General features: G+C 36.3%; 1 protein-coding gene across 2 annotated transcripts in view; it reads left to right on the top strand.

Moving 5' to 3' along the window:
• Positions 1-25,180, top strand: part of UNC13C (unc-13 homolog C) — a 584,413-nt gene that overhangs the window by 518,519 nt on the left and 40,714 nt on the right. For both annotated transcript variants that reach the window (XM_026447030.2, XM_026447029.1), the window contains exons 19-21: positions 13,802-13,928; positions 19,303-19,399; positions 20,061-20,204. In XM_026447030.2, coding sequence (XP_026302815.1) covers positions 13,802-13,928; positions 19,303-19,399; positions 20,061-20,204 — 368 coding nt within the window. The remainder of the gene's footprint in view (positions 1-13,801; positions 13,929-19,302; positions 19,400-20,060; positions 20,205-25,180) is intronic.

The following is a 25,180-nucleotide window of genomic DNA, read 5'->3' as shown; positions in this document are numbered from 1 at the left end:
TTATCTATTGTTGAAGTTCTCAATCATGTTTTTTCATTCATTAAATATTTAGTTCCATGATTTATCTCCTTGTTGAATTTCCTATTCAGATTATGAATTGTTTTTCTAGTTCATTTGTATTGTTATCTGTGTTCTCTGGCACTGTGTTTCTTTAATATTACCATTTTAAATTAAATTTTAAGTATTTCATATATTTCCTTTGCTATGAAATCTGTTACTAGAGAATTATTGTGTTGCTTTGCAGATGTCATATTTTCTTGCTTTCTCTTATGTTTTGGGTTCTTGCATTTACTATTTGCACATCTGATGTAACAGTCACTTTTTCTGATTTTATGAATTAGCTTTTATATGGAAAGGCTTTTTTCTATAGTCGCGTGTAAGGAAATCAGATTAGCAGCAGAGGGGGATGTCAGCAGGGCTTCAGGGATCTGTAGATGCAGCAGCTTTAGGGTCTCAGCGTACAATGTATTCTCATGAGGGCTTGGCTCGCAAAACCTATGTAACTATAGTATTGGTTGGGTAGGATGCTTTGGATTTGTTTCTGGCAGGGCGCAGTAGTGCGTTCTCTGTATCATTCTGTTGGCTGTAATCAGTATCATTAATGTATTGGAGTTCGTCTGTGGTTTAAGCTGCAGTTATTAGTGGAGGCTATGGCAATGCATTGCTGGGGATGGGATGCTAGGCATGCTGGTCCTCAGGTGCCAGTGGTGGTGGCGTCAGTATGCATAACATTGGCAGTGGCAGTAGCGGTGGTGGATCAACCCTCAGGCCCATGAATGGTGCATGTTGGAGCCAGTAGTGGCAGTGCAGGACTGGGCAGGCCAGTCCCTGGCCCCTGAGAAACACACTTGGGTGCAGACTGCAAGAAAGGAATTGGCCTTTCCTAATGCTCCTGGATGACACGCACATGCTACAGTAGTGGGGGTCAGGGTGAGCTGATCAGGATCTTAGAAGGTGTGTGTGTGTATATACCCACAGTGGACAGGTGGGTTGGATCAGTCCCCAGGGTCCAGGGTGATACATGCAGGTATTGGTTGCAGCAGCAGTGGCTTTCAGGGCACAATATAGTCTGGGTGAGGCTGGCCTCTCAAAATAGCACAATGCTGCAGCTGCTTAGGTTTTGGGTGGTTTATGGGGCAGGGATGGGCCTGTCTTTGGGTCCCTGCATGGTGTGTGCAAGCACCAGTGGTGGCAGGCAGGACACATCAAACCTTAGAATCCAGAGGACATGAAGAGTTGCTGCATCTGTAGTGGGTAGAGCAGCCTTGTCCTGTCCCCGATGGTGCATGGGGATGCCAGCAGTGGCAGGCAGGATGGACCAGTCCCCAGGCCTCCAGTTGACCTGTGTGGGTATTGGCAGCGGTGATGATGTGCGGGACAAGTCTGTCTTCAGGTCCCAGGATGGCATGTGGACGGGCCGATAACCAAGGCCCTTGAAGGCACTTGCAGGTGCGTGGCAGTATCGCTCCTGTTGGGGGCAGGATTGCTCTCCATGGGAGTGGCCCTAGGCAGGTGACTCTCAAGCCCTGGGGAATATACACTTTGGCTTAGTGTTTCTTGTGGCAGCCTCTCTGGTGTGCTGTACCACATGTGCCCTGGGGTGTAAGGCACTGCATGGGCTAGAGTAGTGGAAACTCAGCTGCACTGCTGGGTCCAGCTAGTGTCCTGATACTGCAGTCCTCCTCAGGAAGGACATAGGGGGATGTCAATAAAGCTTCAGTGATGTAGATGGAGGAACTTTTAGCTCTCAGGGCACAGTGTAGTCTAGTGAGGGCTGGGCGCTAAATATAGCACAATATTGCTGTTGTTTGGGTCTTGGAGGGGTTACAGGACCCAGCGTGAACTCCTTCTTTGAATTAATTCTATCAAGTGAACTCGCAGCAGCTCCTATTCCAGTCTCAGGGCCTGTGAGAGCCAAAGGGTTCTCCTGTATTAGGACTGTAGGAGCAGGCGGTGGGAATTTAACCCACTGGGGATCTTTTATTCACCTTTTTCCCACAATGGGAAGTTCCTTCTGGCTCTGAGCTGATCCTGAGGGGCCAGCTACTTCACTTCTCTCTCCTTCCTTGCTCAGAGGTTCTCTGTCTCTTCTCTGCTGAATTCCCAGATGCTGTATTCCACATGTGGTTACCTACTTGGTGTTTAGGTCCCTCTGTGTGCAGGAGGCAAGTGCCAGGTACCTCTAGTTTACCCATCTTAAAGTCTCTTGCTCATTTAAAATTTGGATATGTATTACCAATTTTTCCCTAATGAGAAAAGCAGTGTGTATTTTACTATTTTTCAGTCTGACAAATATCTCATTAAATTGTCATTTCTTTAAACATGAACATAGTTATACATTTTTCACATGTCTAAAGGCCATTGTAAATGAGAATTTCTTATCCTCTAACTTTGTAATGAACTAGTTTATTAATTATTATTAATTTATAAAAATCATTTGAATATTAAGAAAATTTCACTATTTGTCAGAAGCACTCTAAACATTTAGGTAGTTTTTAACATTATCCAATTTAAAGTTTACAGTGAATATTAATTTTCTAGTATAGTGAATACTAGAGCTGCAACTCTGTCATAATTTGTCATCTTATTCTCTAAGTGTCTTTTCTTCTTGTAGCTTTGTTTTCCTATTTCGTACAAAATAAGACATTATCTTACCACTTTTCCCACCTTCTTTTTTTTTTTTTTTTTTTTGAGATGGAGTCTAGCTCTGTCGCCCCACTTTTGCCACTTTTAAATTAAATTTATCTTCTGCTCTTCAGCTGCTTTTTCAGAGATCTGTCTTAACCTTGGTGACAGTGTCAATCAACATATGTTACCCAGGTCACCTGCATTATATTCATCTGAATTCTTATCCTCACCTGAATGCTTATTCCAGACTTACCGAATCTCTGAGAGTAGGAGTCAGGAATCTGCATTTTAACAAGCTCAGACTGAAGTTTGTGAACTCCTGCTCTAAATAATCCAGATGATGCAATTTTTCTTTGTTTTTAATTTCTTTTCATGAGAATTATCCTATTTTCTTTTTTTTTTTTACTTTCTTTTCTTTTCTTTCTTTTTTTTTTTTTTTTTTTTTTTTTGAACTAATTTTCCCTCTGTCACCAGGCTGGAGTGCAGTGGTGGGATCACAGCTCACTGCAACCTCCACCTCCCGGGTTCAAGCGATTCTCCTGCCTCAGCCTCCCGAGTAGCTGGGATTACAGGTGCGCACCACCATGCCCAGCTAATTTTTGCATTTTTAGTAGAAATGGGGTTTCGCCATGTTGGTCAGGCTGGTCTCAAACTCCTGACCTCAGGTGATCCACCTGCCTCGGTAGACGGGGTTTCACCCTGTCTACCTCAGCCTCCCAAAGTGCTGGGATTACAGGCGTGAGCCACCACACCTGGCCCTGTTTTCTTCACATTATTTATTTTCTGTCTTTGCCATTGCATAGGATGTTAAGGTTATTTTAATTGTGAGAAACACTCTCCCTACAATGCAAAATGCCACTGGCATTTCTTTGTCTCCCTCTCACCTTTTTCCATACCTTTTACCAACAGAAACACACATATTCACAGAACATACACACACATACACACACACAGTACATACACACACACATGCACGCTCACACACTTCCTGGCTAGTTATCTTCTGGAAGTGGTCTTCCATACCTTTCATACATTAAATTATTTGTTGCAGGGTTGGGAAGGATTATGAATCAGAACTCTAGCTTCCCTGAAAAACAAAACAAAACAAAAAAACAGCATCTAGGAAGCTGATGATTAGCTACACAGTTTTCTCATTCACACCTGGCAAGCAACTGGAGGTGAGGAAGAGATGAACAGCAAAAGTCAGGATTGTAATGTGAGACATGCTCTTAGGTGCTCAAACACATCTGAGTGGGTCATTGTATTGCAGTTTTATAGATCCAGTTGTTTTGAAAATTTCCCCTAGGTTCTAGCCATGGTTATTGATCAGTTTTACATTTTAGTGAGTGTGTAAGTATTCATGATTTTCTGTGTCCACTTATGCGTTTTCAATGTAAAACTGAGACGTGATACATTAGGAACTCCTATCCAGATGTTATTTTAAAACCATGAGCTGAAATTGAACATGTCAGAACTAAAATAGGCATACAGAGAAAGGAAACTTAGACTTACTAAAGAAATATATTATCAATAAAGTAAGGAAATAACTATTCCCACCAATGATAAATTTTAAATTAATCAAATATTTAGGATGTTTTAATTCCTGTCAAAATATAAACTAAGTGAACATGTTTTCACTTTATCTTCATGACCTATCGGTTGGGCCCATCTCCTTGGTAAATAATAAGGAAGTGAAGGCAAACTCAGAAAAGCTAAGGAAAAAATAGCTTAGTTGAAATCTACCAAAAAGAGAAATTCCTACTGTTTGTTTTTGTATGCTGTAAATAATTGATAGAAATCAATTTCCTCCCCTCCCCCAAAAAGATCTCAATTGCAGGTTACATTTCAATAAGTAATGAGAAAATGTACCATAAATTTCAAGAGGTAAAATCCACAAAGATTTGAGTCTTTTAATAAAAAACTATAAGTAATGATTTTATAATAAAAGTTATAAGATTCTGAGACATACTTGAAACTAATTATTTATGAGTAGTTATTTTGAACTGTTATGGATGAAATTGTTTTTGTTTTATCAACAATTCTTAGCAACAAAATTTACTGACACATTCAGGGCCTTTTATTTTAATACAGAAAAAAAAATGAGTAAGATGCAGCAGTGCCTCTTCCCCTTTGGAAGCTATAAACCAGCAAAGTTGTAGGCCAAGTCCAATGTTGATTAGTCTGATTGATGATCCACTCCATTCCCAGTAAGATCCAGAAGAAAATGAAGAAAGGGAAATGGCAAAGAAACTGCATGCAGTCTTTACATTCTTTTATCCATTTATCTATTCAACTATTCACCCATTTATGGTTTAAGCAACAAGGTTGTGCAGGGATACAAAATTTCAATAAGTTACCATTTTTGGTCTCAGGTTATTTAGGAAGGAAAGAGGTGAGAGGTAAGGCTATGTAGTGGAAAGACACAGAACCAAGATTAGACTTCATGCCTCACCACTTCCACCACAGTCATCACTGCTACCACCCAAGTGTCCAAGTCGCTTGTTCTACTACAGTAGCCTTCTGCATATCCTTCTGCCTCCACTTTCTCATCCCTGTCATCTATTCACCAGATAGCAACCAAAGTTATGTTTTACAAATGTAAATCAGGCCAAAATCATGCAGTTTTATTCCATAACTCTTAGAGGAAAATGTCTCAGTCATGGGTTACAAGATCCTATGTGACTTAGTCCGGTTTTCTCTCTGAACCCAGATCTCAACACTCCCCGAACTCACTTTGCTTCAGTCACACTGGCCTGCTTGCATCTCTTTGAGCTTGTCAAGCACACTTTTTTGCTTGAGGGCCACTTCACTGTCTGTATTCTCCACCAGGAATGCTCTTCCACAAGAGCTTTTTGTGGTTTGCTTCTTGACTTCATTCAGTTCTGCTCTCTTGTCATCCCATGAGCCACCTTCCATGAGCACCCTATCAAAAAAGGGACTCTAGATCCACTTCCTCCCTTTCCTCATATATATATTTTCTTTCCAGAACACATACCTCACATTATACTTCACATTATATTGAATGTCATTTATTGTCTGCCACTTCTCACTATATTATAAGCTCCATGATGGCAGGGACATGGTGTCTCTTTCTTTGATGTATTTCCTGTATAGAAAATATTACCTGATGGCCGGGCATGGTGGCTCATGCCTGTAATCCCAGCATTTTGGGAGGCTGAAGTGGGTGGATCACCTGAGGTTAGGAGTTCGAGACCAGCCTGGCCAACATGGTGAAACCCCATCTCTATTAAAACACACACACACACACACACACACACACACACACACACACACACACACAAAATATCTGGGCGTGGTGGCGGGCGCTTGTAATCCTAGCTTCTCCAGAGACGGAGGCAGGAGAATTGCTTGAACTCCTGGGAGGTAGAGGCTGCAGTGAGCCAAGATCATGCCACTGTACTCCAGTCAAGGCAACAGAGCGAGACTTCGTCTCAAAAAAAAAAAAGAAAGATAGAAAAAAGAAAAAAAGAAAAATGAAAATAGTACCTGCTTCATAGTAGAATAGTCAATAAATATATGTTGTATAAAGGAATGAAATCCACATTTTAGTCCTCAGTTCTAATTCTCACAGATATATTTTGTACTGTATTTATTTCTAGGATGATGGGTCAATATGCAAAGTAAGTGAAACTTATTTTTTTTAAATACACTTGGTCAATGATTTGTCAATTAATGCCAAGAGCTTCTTTGGATGCCTATCTTTTATCATGATCCAGCCTGTTGACTGTCTCTTTTTTAAAAATACCTTTTCCCTTTCCATCCCACTGTTTTTCTTCATAACTATCCATCTCTATTTCCAACATCATATTATGTGGATCTACCTTTATACTGCTTCCTAATTTTTCAGGTCTATGGCTCGGACAAGTCATGCAGCATTCTTCCAAGTCGTATCGTGGAGTGACTCTTCCTCTAAACATACCAGTATAGCTTTAGATCCAGACCAGAACTAGATATAAGCCAGAATTCAAGTAGGTCAATCAGAGTGTATATCTAAGAGGAATGTCCAATCAGAACATCCCTCATAGATCTAGGCCAGAATTCTAAGTAGATCAATCAGAGAGTGTATCTGTGAGGTATATCCAACCTCACATCACTCCTGGTTTAACGAACCCAGGAATCCTGGATTCATTCCGGGTTTCTGCTGAGGAATTGTTTGTAACTATGAGCAAAACTACCAACTGCTACTCCTCTCAAGAATGAAACTTCCTCTGGCGTGAGTTTCAGTGGTCATAAAGTAAGGCAATATTTCATTAATTTTCTTTGCCTTTTTTCCTGGTATTTTGCTAAGATTTGATATCAGAAATGTGTCATGAAAGAAACTTCTATATCTTTTTTCTTGCCCTACAAAAATTGACTATATTTTTTCCTCCAAAGTCATTGATTCTTAAGAAAGTTTATTATTATAATGACCGGGCACAGTGGCTCACACCTGTAATCCCAGCACTTTGGGAGGCTAAGGTGGGTGGATTACTTGAGGTCGGGAGTTTGGGACCAGCCTGGCCAACATGATGGAACACCATCTCTACTAGAAATACAAAAGTTAGCCAGGTGTGGTGACACTCACCTGTAATCTCAATTACTTGGTAGGCTGAGGTAGGATGATTGCTTGAACTCAGGAGGTGGAAGTTGCCATGAGCTGAGATTGTGCCGCTGTACTCCAGCCTGGACAACAGAGCAAGAATCCATCTTAAAAAAAAAAAAAAAAAGAAAGAAAGAAAGAAAAAGAAAAAGACAGAGAGAGAGAAAATAAATTTGATTACTATAATTTACAATTGTGACTAATCTTTCCATTTTGCCTATTTTCCTCTCTAGAGAATTCACATTGGTCTAGATGATTTTTTCCAACATATTATGTGTAGTCATTTATTTTTTTCATTTTTATTACTCTAACCTTTAACCTTGTTAACACTATAGCTTACTTTTGGCAGCCAGGATTTTGATGATTTCTTGCCTCCAAAGATCTCCCAACATTATAAGATCTTTATAACCTTCTCTAAAATGGAAAATGGTAACTCATCCTACCTTATTTTTTTAACTTCTAATTACATGGCTTACCATTCTTAGCATATAAAAAAGAACCCATGATCTAAATATTGTTAATATGAAGTTATAATTACCTTGGAAATGCCTATGTGTGTTTTGTATCTATAATAGTCTGTCATAGTTTAGAACAAAGTTTCTTGGTGATAAAATTTTTTGTTTGTGAGCACGCAATAGCTAGTAAAACATCATGCATACTGAATCCTAATACAGGTTTTTTATTTCATGTTGTTTCCAGACCGTTTATGTTACCACCTATTAGAGCTAGAGCAGGCAGGGGGACGGATGATTAAAATAGTCTTAATGAAATTATATGTATACGGTAAAGCAGTGTTTATGCAATAAAATGATGTCACAAAGTAAGGACTGAAAAACGACACTCCGATGATAGCAGCAAATTTTCCTTTGGCATGAGAATGGGTCAAGAATATGCCATTCCTACTGTGTAAACCAAAACATAATTGTACATTTCTGCATTACACAGAAAAAAATCCATGAATAAACACTTTCTGAAGAAAATACATTATTTTCAAGTGAATGCTGGTAAGCACCATTTAAAGGAAAATAGTCACATTCTTCCAAATTGCCAAGCTTTTTCCTTGTACAGTTTTAATGAACCATTTTTATTCTGGTAGTAAAATATTCATATTTCTCATTGAAATTCAAAGATTAAATTTTGTACAAAAGTATACTGAAGCTTGGAAAACTAATTAAATGTTTTATTTTGTAAATGTAATGAGCTAGTGAAATCTTTGTTGCCAAAATTAAAAATGTAGGAGGATTGATGGCTAAATGAATTCTGAGAGTCATTCATATCATATGAGATTGATGCCATTTTGTCAACGCAGTCTACCACTAAGCAGAAGATAATTTGAGTAGAAATTAAGGTAATTTGAAGTATATTTTTGAATTTGATATGACGATATCTTACATTGATTATTTCGTGGGCATTAGTTAGGATATAATTGTAGTTTATTTTAAATATCTCTTGTATGATATGTGAGTACCCATTATGGAAGGAATATATGAACACATAAGAAAAACAGGCACTTGGATTTCGGAATAACAGCTCACTTTTTATAGAATCATTTAAGAGTCATTAAGTACCCAGAATGTAACTGAGAGACCACAAATATGAAACAAGGATGACAGGAAAGTAAAATATTTATTAGACTATCCATAAAGCCTATGTAGTTTACTTCTGTGATTACTCCCCATTCAAAGCCTATATACTTTTATCTTGACATGAACTTAACAAATTTGATTAACTGGTTTTCTGTGCAGTGGTGCATCAATTCACAGTGGAGTCAGCTAGAGTTACACTGATACAGTTCCAACAAGGCAAGGACACAGCCTCAATGTATATGGGTATATATACATTTACATGTAGGTATACAAGAAGAAAGAGGGAGGAAATTAGAAAGCAGAGCACTATGGAGGGTAATTAATAAGTGGGTCTTAAGTTTGGAAAATCTTGTTGTGATGTAGCAGAGCCCCAGATTCAATCATACAGCAAGGAAATCTAGAAAATGTAGTCTGGTTGTGTGCCTGAGAGGAAAAGGACGCAGTCTGATAACCAGTTAGTTAAACCTGCCCCGAATACTGGGGTTCTTGATGATTTCTATATTACAAGTCACTGCAAAGAAACAAACAAACAAACAAACGAAATCTTGTATTTAGTATTTGCCACTTGGGGCAAACATCACAGGTAGACCTCATTATATAGAATCATATCATTTCTTTTCATTTTTGTTTGTACTGTCCCTGAGATCGACCTATATCACCAATTAACTCAATATATTGAAAATCTTTTATTATATCGGTTAAAGTGCATAATGAAAGAACCCAGTTACTCTTTTGTTGAACTGGCAGAATGGGCAAACAGATACTGATCTCCCCTGTTTCTGTCCACAGAGAACAATAAATATCAGCTGATAGTGCATGAGAGAAACAGCATAAAGGGATAAAGATTAATTCCCATGGGTTTAGAAGCAACTTTGTAAGGAGAAAATGATTAGTAATTTTTCTAATATTTTTTCCCAGCAAAGAGGCTGGTAAAACCCTGATACTGATAGAGTTATCATAGCAGGTACACTCTTAGGAACTAGAATGAGTAGTCTCTAGATAAGAGTAAAACCAGTTTTAATTCTTTAGAAAGATTAAGGTATCTTTCCTATCTCCTTGCCCATTTCCATCCTCAACAGGGAGACTTGTGAAGTGAAGAAGTGGTCTGCCTATGTGTGGCTGCAGTAAAGTAGACAGAAGTGTTTCTTTTGTGGGAACAACAGGAATGAAGAGACTGTAGGAATGTAGGGAGTTTGCAGAGTCCAGAAGGATGAATTGGAGAAGATCTGTAAGTTCTGAGCAGAGCAGCCAAATAAGGAGGAAGAAACAACTTCTACAGTTATGGAGAACTGAAGTACAGATGGGTTAAGCGAATAAACTAAAGGTCTTGTCTGAAAAACTGACCAGAATGCGGCCTACTGCTGGCTTTTACCTGCTTTCCAAAGTATAGAGCCTACTGCATTGCAAGGGACAGGGATTGGGAAACTTTTTTTTTTTTAATGGCACGGCATAAATTCAACATTCACTCAAACTTACCGCCAAAATATTTAAAAACATGAATAGAGAGAAAGGAAAAAGCTCAGGGCTTTAATTGGAAACATTGTTACATAATTTCACAGACATGCACACATCTTAAATAGGATCCCATTTAAGTAAGAAAAATGTCTTGTTTTATGTAATGTTTCTTTTGACATAAATTCCTCTCTCCCACTAAATACCACTATCAGCAGATCATTTCATTATTAACTTGTTCACTTAAAGCACAAAGTAGAGCTAAATTCATCTCCTCCAAGAGACCACAACATCCTGTACCTGTCGACAATCATGGCACTTGCCATATTGTATTGAATTGAAAGTTAACATGTCACCCTTTCCTCCCTAAGCTCCATCCACTTCAGATCAATGTATCCATATTTATATTTCCAATGCCTCACATGCAAACTAGGGCAAGATACTCCCCCAGTAAACATTTTTTGTTAGTTAATGAAACTGAGTTGCCTTTTTCTTTAGCATCTGTTCATGTGCAAATACTCTTGGAAAAAATAACACATTAATTCAGGCTCATTCCTAACATTTGCAGAGGCAAGAGTATAGATGAAAGTCCACATACCATAGACCTAAATAGTTATATTTTATAAATCTAACTAATAAACTGTTAAATAAAACATATCCTAACTTCCTACCTAAAAAAAAACCCTTCATATCAACATGATAAAAATTGTATGTAATAGCAGTTATATTTTAAGATGCTAAAAGCTGGAAAAATGCAAAAGTTAAAATGTAATTATCAATATGCATATTTGAGTGTTATGCTTACATTGGTAATATTTTTGTTTTTAAGTAAATGTATACATAAATCAGTATCTTTTTTTTCAGAAAATATACTTTCTCACCTTTATTTTAGCAAAATCACTAATTTGTTCTTATAATAAAAATTTTCAAATATTTTACATTTGGCTTAATGTGGTGCCAAATAATACCTTTCCTAAGTCACATGATATCTGCTTGTTTTCACTATTTTCTGTTTTTAAAATTAAGGCACACCTTCACTTTGAAATGTTTTCTCTCTTTTTTCTTTTCAGCCTTTACTTTTTCTAAATTCTACCTATGTATTTTCTTTTTCTACCAAATCATAGTTTACACAGCTTGTTAATATTTAAAGGATTAAAAAATAAAAGGTTGCTGTATTCAAAATATACATTTAAATCTACAATTTATACAAAGGTTCAATTTAAACTTTCAAATACAAAAATTAAAACAAAATGATTTCTATCTGTGTTCTCAGATACAGTTTATATATAGTTTTCAGAAAGTTTTTTCTAAAGTACTCAAAATATTTATTTAAATGAAAACAAAATACAAATTATAAATATTAGAAAAAATTTCTATGGTAAATCATTTGAATACAGTTAAAATTTAGTTAAGCCTCATGTATCTAGATTTTAAAAATAAAATAAAACTATTGCCACTTTTAACATTAAATGGCCATCTAGTTGGCAAAGAAGTATCAGACTTTATGTATATTAACATAGAAATTTACATACACAAATTTAAACATCATATGAATTATTTAATATTTAACATAGTTCTCGACCATTATGTGCACCTGTTTTCATTAATGGTACTGCAGAGATTTATGATTATCTTCAGATGCATACAGTGGAACCAAAGGAAAGTAAGCAGTGGGTGCTTGTTAATGATGCTTGATTATGCAATAATCTACTGCATTTCTGCTATCCAAAGGAAGAATCTGGCAAGTTAATTAGTTTGCCCCTTCTCTTATCTAAGTGCTTCCAGACCACAAATTTCTCCCCACACTCTAAAGCAGTATCTTCCCTTTGTCAGCAGTGGTACAACCTGCAAACCGTGGTAGCATTTGGAAGCTGTCACCTTTTGTTTCTAGGACAAAGGAGGAAAAATGGTCCAAAATGTTTCTCTGGGTCTTAGAGGACATTAATCATAAGAGCAGGTGGTGTTACTCACAAGAGGTAATGCTTAGTATTGGCTTGTTCTGTGCCAGCGCCAAGTGTAAGATCCCAAGTGATAGAGGAGCCCAAGAGCTATTTAATGATGAGTCTATATTTGTGATAAGTTGAACCTTCTAAATTCATCAGTCCCAGAGCAAAGGTCTCCATTGGTCTGGGTTTCAGGGTAGTATTGTGTTAAATTTGTACCTGAGTTTATCAAGTAAATGTTTTCTCTTAAAGAGCACAGGGATACTAGACATCTGAAGAGGGAGGTTAGGGGAGAGCTTAAACTGAGTGGTGAAAAGAGCGAAATGAATTTGGAGGGAGCTAAAGCAAAATATCATCTTGACTAAGATTTTGTTTGGGAGTTTGGCCTAGAAGTATTAATTACTCTTGTTTCTATGTGAGTACATGTCTTTATGTTCCCCTCCCTCCCTCCCTGCCTGTCTCCCTCACTCTCTCCTTCTCTTTGTCTCTCTCTCTGCTCTACAACTTGTCTTGAATTAATCCTTGTTCAGATAATTTGAAACTGTTGACCTGGGGTTGAGTTCTCTCTTACGTTCACTATTGGGATTTCAGTCCCTCATATCAGGTTTTGAAAAACAGGGATGCCTTTAATTTGTTTATAACAATCTAATTGCTTCAGATAGTGTTTTAAGAATTTAGCTTAGAATGTAAAGTGTAGGATGTTTCTGCTATAAATCGAAGTCCTTAGGCGACTCACAGACCTCAAGCACAATTTCTCAGAGGGCACATTCAACCTGGATATAGCTAGGTATATTTTGGGTTTCGTTGTGTTTATAGTTGTAGCGAAAATTGGCCAAATATTATTAAGGAGGGAAAAATAGCATAGATAAACATGCTCAGTAATATTATTTGTCTCTATTCCTCAGCATTGTATGTCCAGGTCGCAATAGCTTAACAACTGTGTTAAGCTATATTTTTTGAGCAAGAGAGAAAAAAAATGCCACATAGTAGGAAATTCTGCTAAAAATGTATCAAAAAAGCCAAAGGGTGCAAGATAATTTTAGGTAAACCTACAGAATGAAGAAGAAATCATGTGCCTCACAAGTTAGAAATATTTTCTCTCCTTTTCAGCTATTTTAATGCTTTAGGGGGTAAATACGCCAGAAATGTGATCTACTCACCTCATATCTCTAATATTAATTAATCAATGATTGTAGCTCCTGACTCATGTTTTATGCATGCTTAAAATTTTAATTCTCTCTGTCACTTTGCATCAAGCTAAAAGCAGTGAAAATATGAAAATTTGCAGATAAATAGAGAAATTTTAGTATGTTATTACTCTGTAACTACATCAGACTTTTCACATTTTTTAGTAAGATGGATTAGAACATTGAAGTTATTTCGCATTACTGTTTGACCTATTCTATGTGGGACTTATAATTATTTCTTCATTTTGTAAAATTTTAGGTCTGCTTTTAGCAATTCATTATACCTTTACATCTAATATACTATTTTCTTCCTTTTAGAAATTCTATTAATAAAAAATAGATTGGAACATAGCAGCATTGTTGGCAAACCAAGCTTTATTAAATATTTGATTTTATCTGTTATAGAACATGAAAATCAGCGGTTATGCAAGAGCACCGATTATATGAACTTGCATTTCAAAGTTAAATGGTTTTATAATGAATATGTGCGTGAACTTCCCGCCTTCAAGGATGCTGTTCCTGAATACTCCTTGTAAGTAGTGATTTTCACACACACACCCTCAGATCTAATTCACAGTCCTGTAAAATTACACCTGAATTGTGCAGCACTAAAATCTCTTCACATAATCTTCATTGGAATGAAGGAATTTCTGTTACGAAGTTGACATTACAGGATTTGCATGTCTTTGGGAACCATATTTAATTAAATTGTGTTGCATATTTCAAATATGCCCTACCTGGATATTCGACTCAAAGACAAAAAAAATACATGATAAGACATGGCTCACATGATAAAATGAAGGATTTTCTGTAAAAGTACCAGAACACAGATTTTTTTAGGGGAAAGTATGGTGCTTGTATATTGACCGATATATTCACATTTTCCTTTTTATTCAAACTTATAACTGTCTTAGGAATTCAAATTTCTAAAATAGAAATAGTGGTTTAACAGGGAACTTTTTCATAAATATGCCTCTTTCAAACACATTGATAATCACACAAGGACTCATGTAATATTCTGCATTTGATATGTATTAGAATTCTATTTTATTCTGTTGAAGAGGTCTTCCCTATGGCAGGCACTTGCCAAGTGCTGTAGAGCAATAGAAAAGAAGCTAAAGACCCCACCCTGAAAGGAACTTATACTCTAGGAGATGCTGATAAGCTCAAAGATCATGATAAAGCAAGGCAAAATGCAATGTGTGCTACTTTAAGGAGCATAAGCAAAGTGCAATAGGTAATTTCACAGAAGAGAGAAATTACCTCTGTTTGGGGAGCTCCACACAATATTCGTGGATGGGATAGCATTTGATGTAGACTTTATAAAATTCACCAGGTTACAGAAAGGAAAGCGAGAAAAAGCATTAAGATGAAAATGAAAGTTATGAGCATAATTATGGAGGTAAGAATATATGAGCTATCATCCATAGGAAGTGAGGCATATTTCTATTTTTATAAAATTAGTACAAAGTAATATTTTTAAAAATAATGTAGGAAAAGTAGTTTTGAGCCAGATTGTTATAAATAAATATTGTGATGCTTGTATCACATTCATCAGGCATTGTGGGAGTTGGAAGAGACAAGGAATGGGGGGCAGAGAAGAGATTTAGAAGGTAATGAATGATTTAGAAGTGAAATTAGAACAGCTCTTTAACACAACTTTTCTCATACAAAGTATATAAGAAGTAGCGGGACAGTGGGATAACTTAAAAATGCTATACTATTGGGTATAGGGTGTTGGGGAGATTTTGGTCAAAAGATACAACATTTTAGTTAAGTAGGAGGAATGAGTTCAAGAGATCTATTATGCAACATGGTGACTATAATTAGTGTATTGTATTCTGAAAAGTTGCTAAGAGAACATATTTTACATGTTCTCACCATAAAAATGATAAGTATGTGAAGAAATGCATTTGTTCATTATTTCAATTTAGCCATTCCACAATGTATACATATTTCAAAACAACATGTTGTACTCAGTAAATACATACAACTTCTTTTGTCAAATAAAACATACTTAAATACAGTAAAAATTATAGTCTTCATGTTAAATAAACTGATAATGTAGAGTGATTGCAGTACGTATGCAAAGGGTGAAGACGTGGAAGAAAAATTTTGAAGACAGAATTTAGAGAATTTGTCAATTAAAGAAATATGGGGTTCAAAGAAAGAGGAAAGGTGAAGATTCCTTAAAGAACTAAAAGTAGATCTGCCATTTAGTCCAGCAATCCCACTTCTGGGTATCTACCCAGAGGAAAAGAAGTCATATACCAAAAAAGATCTTTGCACATGCATGTTTATAACAGCACAATTCACAATTTCAAAAATATAGAACCAGCCCAAATGCCCATCAATCAACAAGTGGATAAAGAAATTGTGGTCTCTGTGTGTATGTATGTGTGTGTGTGTGTGTATATATATATATGTGTCTGTGTGTATGTGTGTATATATATATATACACCATGGAATACTACTCAGCCATAAAAAGGAATGAAATAATGGCATTCACAGCAACCTGAATGGAATTGGAGACCATTATTGTAAGTGAAGTAACTCAGGAATGGAAAACCAAATATTATATGTTTTCACTCATAAGTGGGAGCTGAGCTATGAGGAAGCAAAGGCATAAGAATAATACAATGGACTTTGAGGACTTAGGGGAAAGAGTGGGAGGGGGGTGAGGGATAAAAGACTACACACTAGATATAGTAAACACTGCTCAGATGATGGGTGCATCAAAATCTCAGAAATCACCACTAAAGAACTTACTCATGTTACCAAACACCATGTGTTCCCCTCAAAATCTATTGAAATGAAAAAATTAAAAAAAAAAAAAAAAAAAAAAACAAACAAGAAAGAGGAAAGAGTTAAGCATGAGGTCTGTATGTCTAAGTTGTTGGTAGTATCACTGATAAGGAATAGGAAAGTAAAACGGAGGAGCTATTTGCCAGACACTTCTGCTTCTGGCTCTGTCTAGACACTCTACACTAGACTAAAACCAGACTAATATGTTCCCTGATGGCCAAAAAAAAAAAAAAAAGGATAAAAAAAATCAAACAGCATCAGAAAGACAACAAAGGCAACCAGGACTTGAGAATCTAAGATCCCTGAGAAAAGAGAAATGCGCTAAGGTGAGTCCTGTATTTTGTTGCATCTTCTCTCCCATGTTCTTCACCCCCATACATCTGCCAGTTTGCAATACAGGGCTTGCAGAGCAAACAGCCAACAGTAGCTCAGAGTTTACAGCTGTCTTCCTGGACTGGAGAAACAATATGGGTGATGGTGCTATGAAGGCTGCTTGGGTTTGTGAGACCAAGATCCCAGAGAAAAGGAAACCACAGAGATATGAGCACAACATTCTACAGGCAGTTCCCACTGAAGGCATTTTCTGATGCCTAATTTGCCTACGTGTTGAGATTGGGGCAGAAAAAAAATCAAGTAGAAAGTGAGCACTAAGAGATTTGGAACTAAGTAGATACGTTAGCAGTCTCATAGTGCGGAAGCGACAAATGTTAGAGGTCAAGGCTGGTCCCATTGTGCCTACTTACAGTAACAGCCTCTCCTGTTGTAGCGGTAACCACCATCTGATGCCTAATAGCATAGGTTAGTTTTATAGATTTTTTTTAGACTTTATATAAATGGAATCATATATTGTGTGCAAAAAATAAGAAAGAAGGAACATTATAAACACTCCAGGCTTTCAGGTGAGATCTTTGAAGGTCTCTGCCCTAGAAATAATGGCAAAGTGGAAAGAGATCAATCTAAAAGCCAACACTGTCTAGATCGAAGGTCCACAATTTTTCATGGGCGATATATAATCTTCATCAGATAATTGAAGGCTACCAGACAACAGGACTAAATGACGATATGGAGATTATGCTTCTTCAGCAGTGAATTGAAAACTCAGACCCCCCAAAAAACAGTAAGAACAAAGAAGTTTGAGAAATATGAATAAAACATTTAGCAATATCTATCTATATAGGTATCTATATTTCTATATATATATATCTGATCAGCCAGAGTTTCCATAATTTTTCATTGACAGTGCTTACACACAAAAACATCCATATAAAATGTATAAACAAAAATGATAAAATACATATTGTTGTTAGGTACACACGGTACATTTCTAATACATGTTAAGGGGGGAAATCATGTATTATATATTCTTGACACTGTAGAATTAAGACAAAAATCAACTCCAAGAAGATAATTAGATAACTAAATACAGAAAATCAGCAGAATATTCTAAATGCTCATGAGTAAAGAAAGAAATCATGGTAAAAACAATACAAAATATTTTGAATTAAGTGCTAATAAAATATTTCACATCCAATTTTGTAGAATGCAGCTAAAACAGGAAGTAAATGAAAATTCAAAACGTTTTTGAAGTAGAATTTTAAAAGTGTGGTCTACTTAAAACTTTATTAACGTTCTGTATTATAGCCACAATTAGAAAATTATATGTAAATTATACCATTTAAATAACATTAAAATTACCAGAAATAAATGTGATGAATGGCATACAAGCCATCTTTTCAAGCAACTATAAAATATGATGAGAGAAATTTAAGATGAACTAAACGAAATATGTAGCATTCCTAAAAAGATGCATTATTATAAAGATAGTAATTCTCCTCATGGACCTACAGTTTCAGTGCAACCCTACGCACATTTCAAGAGATATTTTTGTGCAAACTGACAAGATTTTTAAAATACACGTAGAAATGCAAAGTGCTTAAAAATACAAAGGCAATCTACAAACTGGAGAACTACATTATTGGTTATCTAATAAGATAGAGTTCTTAAGAGAGTGTCATGTTAATGCATTTCTCAGCCCGTTCTCACACTGCTATAAAGAAATACTTGAGTCTAGGTAAAAAAATAAAAATAAAAATAAATGGGTTTAATTGGCTCACAGTTCTGCAGGCTGTACAAGAAGCATAGTGGCTTCTGCTTCTGGGAAGCTCCCAGAAAGCTCTCAATCATGGCAGAAGGCAAAGGGGGAGTGGGGCATCTCGCACTGGGAGAGCAGGGGCAAGAGAGAGCGAGGCGGGATGTGCTGCACAGTTTTAAATAACCAGATCTCATGAGAACTCAAACACTATCACAAGAAGAGCACCAAGGGGATAGTTCTAAACTATTCATAATAACTCCACCTGCATGATCAAACCACCTCCTACCAAGCCCCACCTTCAACCTTGAGGACTACAATTTGACATGAGATTTGGTGGGGACACAGATCCAAACCATATCAGTGCATAACAAATGAACCAAGGGAACAAAATAGTCCAGAGGCCAATTCACATGTATGGCATTACCTGATTTACATCAAAGATGCAATTTCAATGCAGTGGGGGAATCAATGGTGCTCTAATTAAATGGTGCTAGATCAACTGGGCATACATATAGAAAAAAGAATTTATGTTCAGAATGGAGAAAAAAATCTTAAACAATTTCCAAAAATCAATTGTCTATAGATTATAGAGGATAACTAAGAAGTCCGAGGTTAGCACCCAGGATCAGTTATAGATTAATGTGAATGGGTAGAAGCTCTATGGCAAAGAATTAAAAAATTAATCAATGGGTTGATAGGGAAGAGAGCACATAAGGTCTACATTTTACAAGAGTTTGAATTTTGTAGGGAATTACAGAGTAACTATGGGAAACTAAGCATATTTGAGACAGCATGGGAAGAACCAAGACTGGGTAGAGGTTGGAGGTAAAGAGGAGGAGATTGATTTGATGGAGAACAGGTAAAGGTCTCTAAGGAAGAAAAACTGCAAGAGAGAATGAAAGGAGATTGTTGATTCTGAATTACTCTCATATACAAAAAGAGCAGCATTCCTGTTAATTATATGCAAATGATGTCCTTTCTTTTAGGTAACATTATTAATTTGTTACAGGTGGTTTGAACCTTTTGTCATGCAGTGGCTAGATGAAAACGAAGATGTGTCGATGGAATTCCTTCATGGAGCACTGGGAAGAGACAAAAAAGATGGAGTGAGTTTAAATTACCTTCAGAATGTTCATTGCCATGATTCAGTCACATTGCTTACTTTTAACCTAATGGGAATTATTAGACTCATTGTTATTAATTGTTTCCATTCCCCAATGACCAAAATTAATTTAAAACACAGTTTCAATGGTCTGGTCAAAACCCTAGAAACTTGCCTAAATTTATTTAAAAAAAAAAAAAAATCAGTCACCCATTTTTCCCATGATTTTCTTTAATTCTTACATTAATCTGAATCTACAGGTTCCCTAAGCTTGTACAAAACATCTTTGTTGTCCTGGAACTTTTCCGGGATTTCTAGGTTAGGAGCAGACATTCTCCCAGTCCCTCTGCAGCAGCTCCCAAAATCTTGAGCCACAATCAACTTGCTAAGCTAACCTATTGCCTGTGGGGAAAATGAAATACAAAAGAACCAGCACCTCAATTCTGCAGTGGAAAAACCAATTAGCAGCAGCTTGCCCCGTGATATGAGTTCCACCACACTTTCTGGCAAAGGAAATTAATGATTTTAAAGTGGGTAGGCATTTTATTACTGGGAAATGTAGATAGATGATACGGGAGATTCAGTTGTTGATGGGAAATAATGAAGAATTTCGCATTCCCCCTCTAATGCACCGTTTGGGATGGCTTCACCTCCTCTCCTCACAGTTCCAGCAGACATCTGAGCATGCCCTCTTTTCTTGCTCCGTGGTCGACGTCTTTGCTCAGCTGAATCAGAGCTTTGAGATTATTAAGAAACTGGAATGCCCTAATCCTGAAGCATTATCTCACTTAATGAGAAGATTTGCAAAGGTAAGTTAAATCAAATGAGTCTTCTTTCCTTCTGGGTCTGTGGCGATCTGAAAAATGCTATTGTTTTGTGGTGTTAGTCTTCTCTGACACTCCTACCCCAATTTATTTGTAATTCTCTACTAGTAAGTTCAGTTATTTCCAAGATTCCCATCTGATTTCCTGCACTTCCTATTTCTTTAATATGGATTTATCATCTTAAACACCCATTTATTGTCACATCGATGACTCAGCTACTTATAATCGAAGAAATTACCACAGATTTCCAAATTACTCACATTTCAAATGTGGTGTTTTCTAGCTGAAAGTAAGCCTTGGCAATTGCATATTCATTAATTTAGGAAGACTAACCTCCTACTTTTAAAATATTAAATAACAGCCAAAAATCATTTATTTAAACCATTCTTAGAGATGACTTTCTTAGTCCTCGTGGATGATACTAATTTCCCAATATAGTGAAATCTATAGGAGAGTAATTCTAAAAATTCTCTAAGTCTTTTCTTGATGAGCAGCTGTGTTTGGGTGAATGCCAAGAAAAGAATGAAATTGGGTCATTAGGAATAGTGTTGGAAAAAGTATGTCACATACTATTCTTGGAATTCTGTAGGATTTAGGGGAAGCAGGATCACATGAGAATTTAAAAATCTCAGGGTAAATATATTTAGGTTAATATATTTAGTAACATATTATAATTGTACCTGATATTAGAAAAGTAACTAGAATTCACCCTCAGAGTAGTCAGGCAGGTAGGTTATGTAAGTTGGGAGATGTGAGTGCACGTAACAGGGTAGAAGGAATGCTGAATTGAGATTTCTAGAACCTGGGCTCCAGCCACCCCTTGGTAGCTCTGACCTTTCTTCAGCTGTAATACTGAACTTACCCACAATAAGCCTGCTGGGGTGTAACCAAATGTACTGAATGGAAGTATAAAAAGGTGGGAGGTCACAAGGAAGGTCTTAGAATCACACTCAGGAAAACACATTCTCTGAGGCAAGAAGAAAAAAAATTAGTTCCATGTATTACTGAGGAGATGTGTGCTTTTATTGGTGCAATAAAAAAATCAATTAAGTAAAACATTTTTAATCCATGGAAATTCAATAATATCCAATTGTCAACAGGAAATAATTTAACAACAATGAGAAGCATTTTCTGGAAAAGAAGAAATTAGTAATTTTCATTGAAAAAGAAATTCTCTTTTATTAGAATGATTTGAAAATCTCTTGCAAGCATTTTTCTTTAACTCTTGCAGTGACTTACTATACAGAATAATAAATAAAAAGCAAAATCAATTAAACATAAATATAAAAATAAGTAAAATCAGTCAAATCCATTTTACCATTGTCAGCCTTTCTTTTTTCTTTTTTTCCTTTTTTTTTTTTTTGAGACAGACTCTCGCTCTGTCACTGGAGTACAGTGGTACAATCTTGGCTCCCTGCAACCTTCACCTTCCAGGTTCAAGTGATTCTCCTGCCTCAGCCTCCCAAGAGTAGCTGGGATTACAGGTGTTTGCCACCATACCTGACTACGTTTTTGCATTTTTAGTAGAGAAGGGGTTTCTCCATGTTGGCCAGGCTGGTCCCAAACTCGTTATCTGCCTTTCTATCTATAATTTGTATTTTATATAACAAAACAGATAAAAAATGGTTTGTGTTTACTATAATTAGCCATTTCACAAGAACTGCAAACTATTGGAATTTGTTTTTATTTCATCAGATGTGACCGACTAATTCATCTTGAAAACTCTACCCTTCTAAGTGTTGGAATCCTTATATCAAAATATTCTAAAATCTCATTATCTTTATGGGATTTATATTGATTTAAACAGTCTCCTGGAGATAAGACATATTAATTGTATCTGTAGAGATTTAAAAATGTTTACATTTTAAAATGGGATTTAAAGGGACAATTTATTCTTACCAAACAGGATATAAGACTGAAAAAGTTACCAAACAAAATGCTTCAAATTTCATATCAAGAACATTCAGAAGCTATGATGAGTGATAAAATGGGTACATGAGTAGTCAATATTCCTATGACTACACTGCTGCTCTTGACAAGCATGGGCAATTTAATTTTAAAAATAGATATGAAGTAATGTTATTTTTAATATTGCTTAAAAACAAACAAACAAATATTAAGTCCTGGGTATGCGTCTGGCTGTTTGCCAGGTGCTGAGATACTGCGGTAAATGACGCACACATATTTCTATTCCTTGTTCTCTGGGAACATAATTATAATTTTTAAAAATAATAATGATAATTCATTGAGCATTATTATATGCTAATCACTTTATATATTTTCGTATTCTTCACAACCATCTAATTAAATGGGTGCTATTATTTTCCCTCATTTCCGTCCATGATGAAACAGACTAAAAAAGTTTAAATAATTGAAATGATATGGATAAAATCCTTTCGACCACTAAACTATACTCCCTTCTCATTCTGGTGTGATCAGAACTAAGTTAGAAATTTGGAGAATAGAATCTCACTATTTGTTTTTTACACTTAAGGTCAAACTGAGGCACTTATGGTGACAGAAATGGGAGACCCCGTCTTATGTTGGATGTGTTAAAATGCATTACATAAATCAGTGAAGTCACATTTCTAATGTTGCTGAACCAATAGACAGTTTTCTTGTCTTCCTTGTGTTGTTCTAATACTGCATTGTTCCATGCATAAAATGTGAATGAAAAGATGGATTTTGAACCACACTTCTTATCTTACTGATCATAAGAGCAATACACTAGATGGAATAACTGGAAGTGTTGACAGGATATTTAGCCCACTCCTAACAGGGTGGCATTAGCTCAGAAAAACACAATGCCTTTGTCTGAGTAATTGATGGCCATCCTACTCAATACTCCACCAGTAGCTGTGTGTCAGATCAGAACTGATCATAGCTGAAAGATATTTTAGTCACCCTGTCTGATCCTTTAAATGCAGCAGAATCACTCTGTACTGCCACACTCCCATTAGAATTTCATGTTATTTAATCTGGAACTTTTTGAATAGCAGCTCTTTATAGGTATCCATAAAAGAGCCCTCTACTCCTCATGACTATTTCTTTAGAACAAGATGCAGCAGCCCCTGCTAGGCTGTTTATTCCCTCCCTCTGGACTGTACTGTCTTCTGAAGACCAGTAGTTCCCCAAAGATAAAATCATGACCTAAGCTCACACACCCAGAAGTCCTACGTTCCAGGCCTTGCCAGGTGTCCCTTCCATCACAGCTCCTCTCTGAAGACTTACCTCCACCGTACCATGCATTTGTTAAGATAGTGCTTCTCAAACTTTGTATGCATTGGAATTACCTTAGACTTGTTAAAACCCAGACAGATGGGGCCCACCTCTAGCATTTCTGACTCAGTAATTTAGGATAGGACCAGATAATTTGCATGTCCAACAAGTTCCCAGGTGATGCTTATAATGCTGCTGATTCCGGAACTACATTCTGAGAACCAATGAGTTAAGCATGTCATAAGCAACAGCTTATTAGTATTAAAGAGCTATTGTGTGGTAGTGGTTTACTTAGCTGAATAAATTAGAATGAAATTGAAGTTGCCCACAAAATGTACATTGCACGCTCTCATTCAAGTGACATTGTACATTAGTAAAGATGGGAGTTATTATAGCAGTGTACTTGCAACTCTTACAGGCACGTAGCTTTAAGCTATATTCTTTTTTTTTTTTTTTTTTTTTTTGAGACAGTCTCTTTCTGTCACCTAGGCTGGATATATTCTATATGACTGTGCACTTTTGCTTACCTGCAGCCCATCCTGGCTTGCTAACCATTGGCATTTGTAGGCTAGTACATGTGACATCCCAGGATCCCTTGTCTCTAAGCATAAATTCAAGGGACTAGGGTTTTTCTATGGAGTATACTCAAGCTGTAGGCCATAGGGCATACTTCAAGAATGATTGTAAAGGGTATCCAGCTTCCTCTTTCTTCTTTAGAAAACAATAAAAAACAAAAAACAAAACCCAGGCTGTTCAGCAAGTCACCCGGCAGCTGTAGGATGTAGAGGAAGCAGAATCATGAGAATTTAAAAATCTCACATGGCACTAAGTTGTAGAGGATTTTCACATAGCCCAAACTTTACCTTAAGCAAGTTACAATGTCTGAGTTACAACGATTGCCTAAAGTCAGGTTTATGCTTTGTGTTTATATGTTGTTGTGTATGCAATACAATATAATGATTCTTCAAGTTTATGATGCCATCAAGAAGCTGTAGACTGAGAGTAGTGTTCATATGTACAAACGAATAAGTATTTCATAGGTAAGTCCAAAGTAATTCAACATTATGTCTAAAGTAAAATTTGAAGAGACACATTTGGAAGATAATTCAGTCTGATCAACCATCTGTTTATCAGGATTTATTGGTCTGCTGCTTGATAAGATTTTATATTTTTCAAGGTCAACTTTGTATTTGAGTTGATGCATGTTATCACGTTACTGTGTACTTCAACAAACTATTGATTTTCTGTCTGTGTGTTATCTCTTATTTCAGGATTTCATTGTGATTTTAAAAGTGTGTAAGCAAGCTTATAATCAATTCAGCGAATTCAGGTTTATAAATTAAACATCTCTTCTTCAGCTTAACTCTTTGGAGTGTCTCCCTCAGTTGATTTTGAGCCACTAAGAAAATTCAGATATATGTTGTACAAATAAGAAACTAAAAGCTTTTCAGTCTTTACTTTGCTATCAAAAGAGATGACATTTCTACTGCTATTGTGGCCTTATCTCTTCTAAGAAAATCATATCTACATTCGGCTTATAATTTAATCTATGTATAAAAGCAGTAGAGTGCAAACTCATTCATGCATCTTTAAGTAATTGAAATAAAATTTAATTAACATGGTTTATTTTCCTCTGTTTTGCATAATTAATGAAAGCAGAGGGCATTCTTAGGCTCAGAAACAGTTATTAGAGAGAGAAAAAAATGTAGAACTAAGATGAAAAAGACAGTAAGAAGGTAACT

This window comes from Piliocolobus tephrosceles, chromosome 6 (assembly GCF_002776525.5).
Source record: "Piliocolobus tephrosceles isolate RC106 chromosome 6, ASM277652v3, whole genome shotgun sequence".
Lineage (NCBI taxonomy): Eukaryota > Metazoa > Chordata > Mammalia > Primates > Cercopithecidae > Piliocolobus > Piliocolobus tephrosceles.
Note: the sequence above shows the minus strand (reverse complement) of the source record. Positions and strands in the feature narration are given on the sequence as shown.